The sequence below is a fragment of the Dipodomys ordii genome, unplaced genomic scaffold (genome assembly GCF_000151885.1).
Source record: "Dipodomys ordii isolate 6190 unplaced genomic scaffold, Dord_2.0 Scaffold103, whole genome shotgun sequence".
Classification (NCBI taxonomy): Eukaryota; Metazoa; Chordata; class Mammalia; order Rodentia; family Heteromyidae; genus Dipodomys; species Dipodomys ordii.
The window spans coordinates 2,786,979-2,798,133 of record NW_012267319.1 but is presented as its reverse complement, the minus strand read 5'-3'; the positions used below and the strand labels follow the sequence as shown (position 1 = coordinate 2,798,133).

Below are 11,155 nucleotides of genomic sequence, written 5' to 3'. Positions count from 1 at the left end.
GCGGGCAGGGCGGCCTCCTGCTCTGCGCCCCGTTTCCCAGGGCCTCCCCAGCCGCAGCATGGCAGCTGAGCGGGCAGGGCGGCCTCCTGCTCTGCACCCCGTTTCCCAGGGCCTCCCCAGCCGCAGCATGGCAGCCTGTCGCCAGGTGCTCCGGCCCCACGTGCCCTGGAGGGCCAGGACGCCTCCTTCTCCCTCGCGTGCCCAGTCCTCACAAGTCCCAGCCAGCTGTCAGCTCTGCTGCCTCCTAGAGGCGAGGCCAGCCCCCCGCAGCCTGGCTGAGGCCTGGTGGGGGTGGGGGTGGGGACAGGTGGAGAATGTGGGTGCCAGGCTGATGCGCGGGTGCTGAGTTACTTACTCAGCCTCGAACTGGTTGGGAGTTATGATGTCTGCCACCGGCACCACTTTCTCTCTGTACACTGGAAGGAGGTCCTCTGGAACGTACTGGAGAGCAGAGGAGAAGGCGGGAAAGGTCACCACACAGGAAGGGCAGAGGAGGCTCGACCCAAAGCACTAGGGACAGATCCCAGCTAGGGTCTGTGGGGACATCTGGGGCAGGCACGGGAGCCCAGGGGTCACCATGGGTCCTGAGGTGGAGATGGGGGAAGGGATGGCACAAGGCCTCACTCAGGCCCGGGCAGAAGGGTGTTTGAGATCAAAGACCTCAGTTCGTGGGTCAAAAGACTGGAAGACAGAGGGAGGGAGGGAGGGAGGGAGGGAGGGCGGCAGCCAGGAAGCAGGGGAAATGGCCGGGACAGAGGGAGCATCCCCGGCCCGGGGTGCTGGGTGCCCATCTGGCTCTAGGAATCTGACTTGCAGGTGACTTCCTCTCTCTACCCAGGTCAGGGCTATGTGTCAATGTGTTCAAGACTGGACGGGAGGAGCAGCTTAGGTGATGAGAACTAGCCTTAAGTGAAAAAGCCACACACGGGCAGGAAGCTCTGAGCTCTAGGACAGCACTAACGTACAAAAAAAAAATCTGGGAAGGTGGCTCAGTGGTAGAGTGCTTGCCTAGCACGCATGAAGCCCTGGGTTCGATTCCTCAGTACCACATACATAGGGGTAGAGCGCTAGCCTTTAGTAAAAACATTAGGGACAGCGCCCAGGCCCTGAGTTCAACCCCCAGGACTGGCAAAAGCCAAAACAAAAATCTGACTTTGGGGGCTGGGGCGGCAGCAGCAGCATGCTTGCCTAGCACTTCAGGGCTCTGGTGTGACCTCCAGCACTGCAAGCGTGAAATCCACGCTTGTCTGGAGGGAAGAGCCAGTCATGCTTTTTCCTAGAGCCCTGAGAGGCAGTGTTTCTGTCACCAGAGTCCAGCACATTATCTCAGGTCCAGACTGGCCTGGGCTCCCAGGACGGGCCTGCAACCACCCTCGCGTGGACAGAGCCTCAGATCTTCAGGGGCTTACGAAAGCATCTGCTTGGGTCAGTTGAGCATGCTGCAGCGAGCAACAGCAAGAAAGGAGGGGTGGGCCTATGAAAAGAGCCTTCCAGCAAACAGGTACCAGAGAAAGTGGATGGAAGCCGGGCGCCGAAGGCTCACGCCTGTCATCCTAGCCCCTCAGGAGGCTGAGATCTGAGGATTGAGGCTCAAAGCCAGCCCTGGCAGGAAAGTCCATGAGACTCTTATCTCCAATAAACCACCAGAAAGCCAGAAGTGGTGCTGTAGCTCAAGTGGTAGAACGCTCTCCTTGAGCTCTTGAAGAGCTCAGGGACAGCGCCCAGGCCCAAAGTTCAAGCCTCACGACTGACAAAAATGAAAAGAACAAAAAGAAAGCGGATGGGAAGGTAGCCTCTGAGTAAGCCAGCCATCTGGCCTGGGCGGGCGTCCACTGTCGCCAGCCTCAGATGCTGACCAAGCAGGCAGAGGGCCCGGGCCTGACCAGCGCTGGGGTACCCCAAGCCCCGCCGCCTTCCACACCCAGGCATTCACAGCGAGCGATCGGACACGTCACACAACACCAATGGAGGCACACGCGAGAGCCGTTTGGGTCTTAAACTTGGAAGGCTGTTCTTGTGAGTTCGTTGTGATTTTCGCATGTCTAAGTAGTCAGGAAGGAAACCATCAGACCAAAGGCGATGTGAAAATGATTGCAAATTCCACGCAGAAATGAGGTTGACACGGTCATACCCACGGACCCACAGTCTGTGTCCATGGCACAGCTGCACACGGCCTGGCGAGGCCGGCCTCCCCCTCCTACCGAGGAGCCGGCCAGCCCCGGCGGGAGCCTGGCCGGCACGCGGGGGAGGGCCCTACTTCCGGGGTCCAGCACAGCTGCGCGTGCGAGTCACGACAGCAGTGACTTACCATGTATCCTTCGCCGCTCCACTTGTCCCCCATCACGGGATCACACACTGCAGAGACACAAGCCTGGTCAGCAGCGGCCCTCCCGCCGACTTCCACGTGATGTGCAGAACAGGCAACAGGAACTTGGCCATTTCAGCCTTTGTTGTTGCCAGTCGTGGGGCATGAACCCTGGGCGCTGTCCCTCAGCTCTTCAGCTCAAGGCGAGCGCTCTACCACCTGAGCCCCAGCGCCGCTTCCGGTTTTCTTGGAGATGAGTCTCATGGAAGCTGGGTGCCGGCGGCTCACGCCTGTAATTCTAGTGACTCAGAGGCTGAGATCTGAGGATTGTGGCAGGAAAGTCTGTGAGACTTTCCAATAAACCACCAGAAAACTGGAAATGGCTCACGTGGTAGAGAGCTAGCTTTGAGCTGAAGAGCTGAGGGACAGTGTTCAGGCCCAGAGTTCAAGCCCCATGACCGAAAAAGTAAGTCTCATGGACTTTCCTGCCTGGGCTGGCTTTGAACTATGATCCTCAGCTCTCGGCCTCCTGAGTAGCTGACAGGTGTGAGCGGCCAGCCCCAGCTCATTTGAGTCTTTCTTATGCGCATGAACCCAGTACTTCTATGCCATATAACCAGCACTACCATTCATAGCCAAACGTCTTCTCCCCAGGCAGAAGCTCTGGCTGGACCGCAGGTGTGAGCCACTGGCTTTGACCACCACATACACAGCAGAGGAAAAATGGCAAGCCATTTTCCTTGTTCTCATTCCCGGCCACATGCATTTCTTTCTCTAAGGTGACTGGTTCTTCTGGTTGCTTTCTGTGGACTTAGCGCTCACGCCTGTGTCTGAAATGGCACGTCCCAGATCGCCCAAGCAAGCCAGGCTGCTCAGGCCTCGCTGAACACACCCCGAAGCCAGGCCTCAGTGTCCACCATGGTGCAAGCACATGCCTTCAGGTGTGAGCCCCCCAGAGGGTGTTTGTCCCCCAAAGGGTGTGAGTCCCGAGGGTGGGCCAGGTGTGAGTCCCCAGAGGGTGGGCAGGGTGATTCCCCCAGAGGGTAGGTTAGGTGTGAGTCCCCAGAAGGTGGGCAGGGTGTGAGTCCCCACAGGGTGGGTCAGGTGTGAGTCCCCCAGAGGGTGGGCCAGGTGTGAGTCCCCACAGGGTGGGTCAGGTGTGAGTCCCCCAGAGGGTGGGCCGGGTGTGAGTCCCCCAGAGGGTGGGCCGGGTGTGAGTCCCTCAGAGGGTGGGCCAGGTGTGAGTCCCCCAGAGGGTGAGTTGGGTGTGAGTCCCCAGAGAGTGGGTCGCATCTGCCATTGGCCAGCAGGCCGGGACTCTGTGCATGCTCAGGAGACCTGTGCCAGGTGAGGGCTGGGTGTGCAGATCTGCCGATGCTGCTCCTGCTCCAGTGCCCCAGAGTTGGCACGTATAGCTAACCCAGACCTGTGCTCCTCCCCACGCTGGCCCTGCCCTAAGGGCCCATGTGGTCAGCATCTGTAGCCTACCTCTCACACACCCATGTGAGCTCCTTGTGGAGCCTGGAAGGCTCCTCCCTGGAGGCCCAGTCAGGGGAGGCGGAGCAGGAAGGTGGGAGGTGACCAGGGATAGGAAGGGGCGGAGCCACCCCTCCTTGGGCTCAGAGTAGTCCAGGACTCACCGTACACCAGCCTGGAGTTCTGCTGCTTCAACTCCCGCACAATGTCCACCACAGTGGCCAGGAAGGACTTGTCCCTTGTGTAACCTTGGGGAGAGAAACGCAGGCATGTTCCAAACGGGTCCTCACCCACCTCCCACCGCCACAGCAGCAACAGCACCAGGCTGCCCAGGTGAGGGACGCAGATGGACAGACACCAGCTGCCAGGGCAGGCCTGCCCAACCAGTCTACAGTTGTGACACGTGACCAGTGGTGATGTTGTAAAGGAATGAACTCACGAGTGACTGGTAAAGGGTCTGTTTTTTCTTTACTTTTTTTTTTTTACTTTACTTTTCCATAGAGATTGTTTTTATCTGGGCGCTGGTGGCTCACACCTGCAGTCCTAGCTACTCAGGAGGCTGAGATCTGAGGATCACTGTTCAAAGCCAGTCTGGGCAGTCTGAGACTTTTTGTTGTTGTTGGTCATAGGGCTTGAACTCTGGGCCTGGGCGCTGTCCCTCAGCTATTCAGCTCAAGGTGAGCACTCTACCACTTGAGCCACAGCACCACTTCCGGTTTTCTGGTGGTTCATTGGAGATAAGAGTCTCATGGCCTTTCCTGCCCAGGCTGGCTTCGAACCACGATCCTTATATCTCAGTCTCCTAAATAGATAGCTAGGATTACAGGCATAAGCTACCGGCGCCTGGCTTCCATGAGACTCTTATTCCACTAAACTACAGGAAAAAGCCAGACAAGAGTTGTGGCTCAAGTGGTAGAGCACTAGCTTGAGCAAAAGCAGCTCAGGAATAACACCCAGGCCCTAGTCCAAGCCCCAGTACTGGAACAAAGAATAAAAACAAAAGTTTTCGGGCTGAGAAGGTGGCTCAGTGGTAGAGCACTTGCCTTGCATGCATGAGGCCCTGGGTTCGATTCCTCAGCACCACATAAGCCGGAAAAAAAAAAGCCAGAAGTGGCGCTGTGGCTCAAGTGGTAGAGCGCTAGCCTTGAGCTGAAGAGCTGAGGGACAACGCCCAGGCCCAGAGTTCAGGCCCCATGGCCAGGCCCCCCCCCAAAAAAAAAAGAATATGCAGCCTGGGCAAGTAAGTCCATGAGACTTTTTTTTTTGGGAGGGGGGGAGTTGTGGGGCTTGAACTTTGGGCCTGGGCGCTGTTCCTCAGCTCTTCAGCTCAAGGTGAGCACTATACTCAAGTCACAGCACAACTTCTGGATTTCAGGTGGTTAATTGGAGATAAGAGTCTCACAGATTTTCCTGCCTGGGCTGGCTTTGAACCATGATCCTCAGATCTCTGCCTCCTAAGTAGCTAGGATGACAGGCGTGAGCCAGCAGCACCCAGCTCATGAGACTCTTATCTCCAATTAACAACTCCAGAAGTGGAGTTGTAGCTCAAGTGGTAGAGTGCTAGTCTTGAGCAAACATGCCCAGGGACAGCACTTAGGCTCTGAGTTCAAGTCTCAGGACACACACACCACAGATTGCACAGAAATATGACAAATGAAACTCATGTGCCAAGTGATAATGGGTCACCCGTCTTGAGCCCTTTCCACCTGCCCCGGAACACCCGTGGTCTAAGCCTGGCACCCTGTGACAGGTCTCCAGACTATCAGGGGTGGCATACACAGCCTCTTCCCACAGGAGGCAGGGACTGGGCACAAATCCAGGGAGGGGGCTCTGAGCCCACCCAGGCTGAGAGGTCTCCTGGGCCTGGGGCCTGGGCCCCTCACCTGTGAGCACGTAGTCATACTTATTCACGTTGTTCAGCTTCAGACCTTCGTACAGATCGTGGAGCTCCTGGGAGTTCAGCACGTGGCCCTTCCAGTGAGCATAGCCTGTCGGGAAAACAGGTCATGCAGGCCTTGTTACGCATGGCCACAGGCTCCCGGAGACACTGCCGCTCCTGAGGCTGGCAGGTGGATGGCTTGCTTCATGGGCTGGCCAAGGCATGCACGAGGTCATTCAGGAATGTGCTTCAGTGGCCCCCAACCTGTCTAAGCAGACCTGCCCTAGGGCGCTGGGGGGACCAGAGGCTTACACCTTCCATGCAACCTCCTGATGGATTAATCCAGTTCAGTGGGTACTCAGCACCTCTGGGGAGCCTGTGTCCTCGGGATGGGACGTGGGGAAGGAGGTCACTGTGCCCCAGCAGGTAGAGCCTCATCCCATCCCTGACCCACCCCCCTCCCCCACAAGTTCATTAACGTGCAGTGACAGCAAGTCACAGATCAAAGCCTGAGCCAGAGAGAAGACCACATGGGGCCAAAAGGCAATGCCTGGAAGCCACACCCGTCCTGGAGTGCGGTGAGCAGATAGACAGTCCTCAGAAATACGCACAACCCACCACTAGTGCTCAAGCCACTTGGCGTGCTGCTTACTTGAATGTAAGCAAATGTTTCTAAAACCCAGGGTTGTAGCCAGGTGCTGGTGCCTCACGCCTGTCATCCTAGCTACTTGGGAGGCTGAGATCTGAGGATCATGGTTCAAAGCCAGCCCAGACAGGAACATCCAGGAAAGTCCATGAGACTCTTATCTCCAATGAACCACCAGAAAACCAGAAGTGGTGCTGTGAAGTGGTAGAGCACTTGCCTTGAGCTGAAGCGCTCAGGGACAGCACCTAGGTCCAGAGATCAAACCTCATGACTGACCAGAAAAAAAGAAAAAGAGAAAAAAACCCATGGTGGCAAAAGACAGCAGTTCTGGTGGCTGCAGGTTCTGCCTCCTGGGACTTCTCATCAGAGCACCCCGAACCCGCACAGGGCCGCCCGCACTCTCCTCGTGTATGCCACGCGTAGCCTCCTCCAAGAAACGCACACATGAGAAACCACTGGAAGGCCGCAGCAGGCTGTGGCTGCTCTCTGATTCCTCGGGTTCGGGAGAATGTCAGGACAGGACAGGGCTGCAGGGAGCTTCAAAGGAACCAGGGGCTTTGCTCTCCTGCCACAGGGGCCTGGCTGCAGCCCACGTGCAGTGGGCTCCACAGGCCGTGGGGCGGGCAGGGGAACCAACCCTCGCCCTGGAAACGCCAGGGCTTCTGAGTCCCTTGCCCTCAGCGCCGAGCAGCAGGTCCTGGGGTCCCCAGGGCCAGACGGTCACACGCAAGCCCCCTCCCCGTGCACTGGTGTCAGGAGCCAGCTGCCAGCTCACCAGGGGATGACTGTGGGGGACTCTCCCAGGCCCACGTGTCACCCTGGGTGTGGCGGGCACGTCACAGGGCTCACCCTGGGATGCAGCTCTGCATCGCCAGCACTCTGTGAGGTCCACCTGCTGACCCCACGACCTTCCACAGGTGTGGGGGTGTCCACTCTGCTTTGCCAAAGAGGAAACGGAGGCAGAGAGTTCCTGACACTTGTCCTGAGTCACACAGCCCCAGAGCAGCGCAGCAGAGATCCACACCCCAGAGTCCACGCCCCACAGGTGACCCAGAGCCACGCACCGCGGCATGCAGCGTGGCGGAGCAAGCACACAAATCCCTGGCTGCCGGCAGCACAGCTCCCAACGCCGTCTCAGTCCTGCCCTGCTGCTGCCCCAAGGCCTTACCTGTGTGGTTTGAAAACTGGACAGAGTTCACCGCATCGATTTCAAATCCCAAAACCTGCAGACAAATGGCAGAGACAGGAGTAAGAGCTCTGATCTGCTGCCCCACAAACTCACTGCAGGTGCCCAGAGATGCCTGGGTACCGGCTGGGGGAGGGGCAGCAGACTCCTCGCCGGTACACTGAAACAGGCCACTGGACACTTGTACTGCCTGGGTGTCCCCCCTGTTCTTTATGTAGGGAGGAACCAGCCCAAGGGGCCATACAGAGCCCTGGCCCAGCTTTCTGGGATTCACTGAGGGCTCATGGATGGTTCTGGAGACCCCACTGAGTCGAAGTGCTCCAGGAAATAACGCCATGATTGTCCAGACTCACTGAGCCAGGCCTCGGGCCATGGATGTTGCAAGCACCACACTGGGCTGCAGCACGCTGCTGGGCAGCAGGTGGCCAGCCCCACCTCCTCCTGGGTCAGCTGGGAGGAAGCCGGCCCCACTCCAGGGCCTGAGGTCTCCCTGGAAACCAGCAGGGCTGCCAAACGGCCTGCCACTGAGCCAGCCTCTCAGTGGCCCTGGTGGGCGGCCGGGGGTGCGGGAGGGCGGGGCTCCGCCGCTGGGGAGCCCCAGCTGCAGCCGTTCACTCAGTGCACAAGGCAGCGGACAGGACGGGATTCAGAGCTACACGGCTGGAGCGTGGCAGCTCTCGCCCCGATCCTCGCGCCCCTCCGTCGGGGGCAGCTGCTCCCACCGCCCCTGGGAGGCTGCGGCCGGCCACTTGCCCTTTCCACCAGGACAGCGTGGTGGGGACTGTAAGGTCCGCCCCTGGATGGCAAGCAGACTCCACCCTCCTCGCAGCAAAGTCTCCACCCAGTACCTGCGTTACCTAGGCAACTGGGACACCTGGAAGAGGTCACATCTGCCTCCGCTGAGGTCACATCTGAATTTGATGTGGCCACACCTTTCCCCGCCCATACCCTACATAAGGCCTAGTCCAGGCCCAGACGCTCTCTTGCTCTTCTTTTCTAGCTCTCTCTCTGCTCCAGCTCTTTCCTCTCTCTTCTCTTTCCCAGCCACGTGGAGTGCAAACCTTGCCTGGTCCCAGCAGGTCTACTGAATAAACCTACCCCTTACCTGAATACCACATGAGTGCTACTGTTCTTACCCCTCTTTCTGCTCTTTTCTAGCTCTTTCCTCTCTTTCCCAGCTCTCTCTCATTCCCAGGCCTTTCCCAGCCACGGGGAGTGCCACCCTTGCCTGGTCCCAGCAGGTCTACTGAATAAACCTACCCTTTACCTGAATACCACGTGCTGGTGCTGTTCTTACTCGGCTAACTCTTTTTAAAAACCTAACAGGGACGAGGCCTGCGAGGCCTGCCACACGGCCCAGGGAGCCACTCCAGCAGCCCCCAGACCCCCACAGCCCACAGCAAAACCTTCAGCCCCGGGTCCCGGGCCTCGTGTGAGGGCCCAAGGTCAGGAGGGCTCTTCGGAAGCCGGAGGGTGGCCCAGCGCGTGGCGCGAGCGCTCGTGCACCCTCAGGAGAACGGAGGACAGCCGGCGATGCAGGAGGGAGTGCGCCCAAGCCCTGGAGGACGCCGTCGCCCCGCACGAGGCCGGGGGCCGTCAGCAGGCTCCCCCAGGATCTGTCCTGACACTGAGCCCAGACCCGCCCCCCGCCGAGAGCCACAGGAAGGCCCCACATGGGACCTGACGTGGGGACCGAGCGCCCTGGCCCCACCGGGGAGACTCGGCGGGGCGGGGCATTCACTGAGGGCTGCCCCGTACACGGCCCGGCCACCTGGACCGGTGTGAACCAGCCAGCCACCTCCCGGGGCCCCCCTCCACTCACGGCTGTCCTGACATCTCGGGCCCAGCGCCATCCTCCCCCGGAGTTGCTGCCACCATCGCCACAGTGACGTCCTGCTCCCGCGTGGGACCCCCACTCCCACCACCTTCCTGGAAGCTGGCCCCTCACCCGGCTCCGTCCCCGCTGGCATCTGCCAGGGAGGACCTCCTTTCTCCATCTGCACTGCTCCCCATTCTGCCAACAGCCATGCCCAAGCCCAACCCTCCCTGGGGGGCGAAGGGTCACCCCTCTGTCCCTGCCTCCCCCCAGCAAGGCCTCAGGTGAACCGACGAAGTTCACTCCACAGCCCGGGCCGTCCAAGGGCAGCAGCACAGAGCTCAACCGTGTGTGACAGGCACGGCGTGCGAGTCAGGGTCCCAGGGTCCAACGGTCACTCACTCCATCCACTGCTGGCCTAGAGAAGACGAGCCCACAGGGCGTGGGGCGGGGAGGAGCTAGAAAGTCTGGTAAGACCAAGGCCAGGACTGCCAGGAGGCAGGAAAGGAACTGAGACCCTCCCCTGAAAACCCGGGACAGGAAGCAAGGAAGCAAGGTGAGAGAGCAAGGAGCTCAGGAAGCAGAAAAGAGGCCTTCACAGCACACAGCTCTGGAGGCCTACCCAGGGGCGGAGAGGAAGTGAGCCACCTCACCCCCACAGCTTCCCAGATGGGGCAGAGAGGCAGAGCAAGACGCGGCAGGGCCGGAGGTCACGGGACAGAGTGAGGCGCAGAAGGAGAGACAGTGGGACGACAAGATGGCATCTGGTATGGCAAGCTGGGCGCCGGCACTCACGCCTGTCATCCTAGCTACTCAGGAGGCTGAGATCTGAGCATCAAGGTTCAAAGCCAGCCTGGGCAGGAAAGTCTGTGAGACACCAAAAAGCCAGAAGTGAAGCTGTGGCTCAGATGGCAGGGCAAGTCTTAAGGAAAATGCACAGACACAGCGCCCGAGGAGCTGAGGCTCAGCCCAGGGCCACCCCACCCCCACGACACACAGACAGACAGACACACACACAGACAGACACACACACACACACACACAAAATCTGGCGTGGTGGCAGGAAGGCAGCTGACCCAGACCTGGTCACATTGGACTCTGCCTCATGGTGGTGTCTACTCTGTGCTACTTCATGGAGCTGTTTGCTTAGGATTTGTGTTCAAAAATGTTACAGCGGTATTATGACCATAGTAACAGAATACAAACTAGCTCTGAAGCCAAATGTGTACAAACGGCTTTTGCCTTATTTCTCCACCCCATACCACTCACAATATCATAAACTCCTTCAACTCCACTCAAGTCTGATGAAACAGGTCTATAAAGCAATGATGGCACAAATCTTGGAAATCCTGCCAAGATATTGTGCTCTGCTCTTTCTGCTTGGGTAGATAATTAATCCTCTGAAACTGGCAAGTGTACCCGAGGAGGAAGTTGCTATTTTCTGCTTTTAAATGATGGCGCAGAGCCTCTGGGCCGGCTTCTCCATTTCAAATCCTGGCTGATTAATAAGTGTCACATGCTAGTTTCAGCATTTCTAGCGTCCACTTATCCACCAAGCTGCATTCGCAAGAAATGGCCGGGCTGAGCTCCGCGGGGGGCCCCTGGGCCCCAGAAGGAGCCTGCTGTCCCTGAACTCTTGTCCCTAGCAAAACCCACACTCCTGTACTCAGTAGCAGGACGGGCTTGTCTGCCCACCAGCAGCTCCCCCAGGGCACCGGCGGGGGGAGTGAACGGAGGAGGGTGGGGGAAGAGAAGGCTCCGGTTGCTCCCAGTCCACTTCTCCCCTGGGAAGAACGCCTCTTCCCCCACCCTGTGCCCTTCTTCAGAGCCCGGGCAGGGATGGGGCC

The 11,155-nt window shown here is 58.9% G+C and overlaps 1 protein-coding gene across 1 annotated transcript in view; it reads right to left on the bottom strand.

Moving 5' to 3' along the window:
* The window catches only part of Pdxk (pyridoxal (pyridoxine, vitamin B6) kinase), an 18,180-nt gene extending 8,835 nt beyond the window's left edge, over positions 1 to 9,345 (bottom strand). Inside the window, exons 1-7 of the mRNA XM_013027353.1 lie at positions 9,315 to 9,345; positions 8,899 to 8,999; positions 7,475 to 7,529; positions 5,665 to 5,769; positions 3,946 to 4,029; positions 2,309 to 2,355; positions 356 to 441 (exon numbers count right to left, since the gene is read on the bottom strand). Of these exons, the coding sequence (XP_012882807.1) occupies positions 356 to 441; positions 2,309 to 2,355; positions 3,946 to 4,029; positions 5,665 to 5,769; positions 7,475 to 7,529; positions 8,899 to 8,999; positions 9,315 to 9,345 (509 nt within the window). The remainder of the gene's footprint in view (positions 1 to 355; positions 442 to 2,308; positions 2,356 to 3,945; positions 4,030 to 5,664; positions 5,770 to 7,474; positions 7,530 to 8,898; positions 9,000 to 9,314) is intronic.
* Positions 9,346 to 11,155: the final 1,810 nt, after the last annotated feature.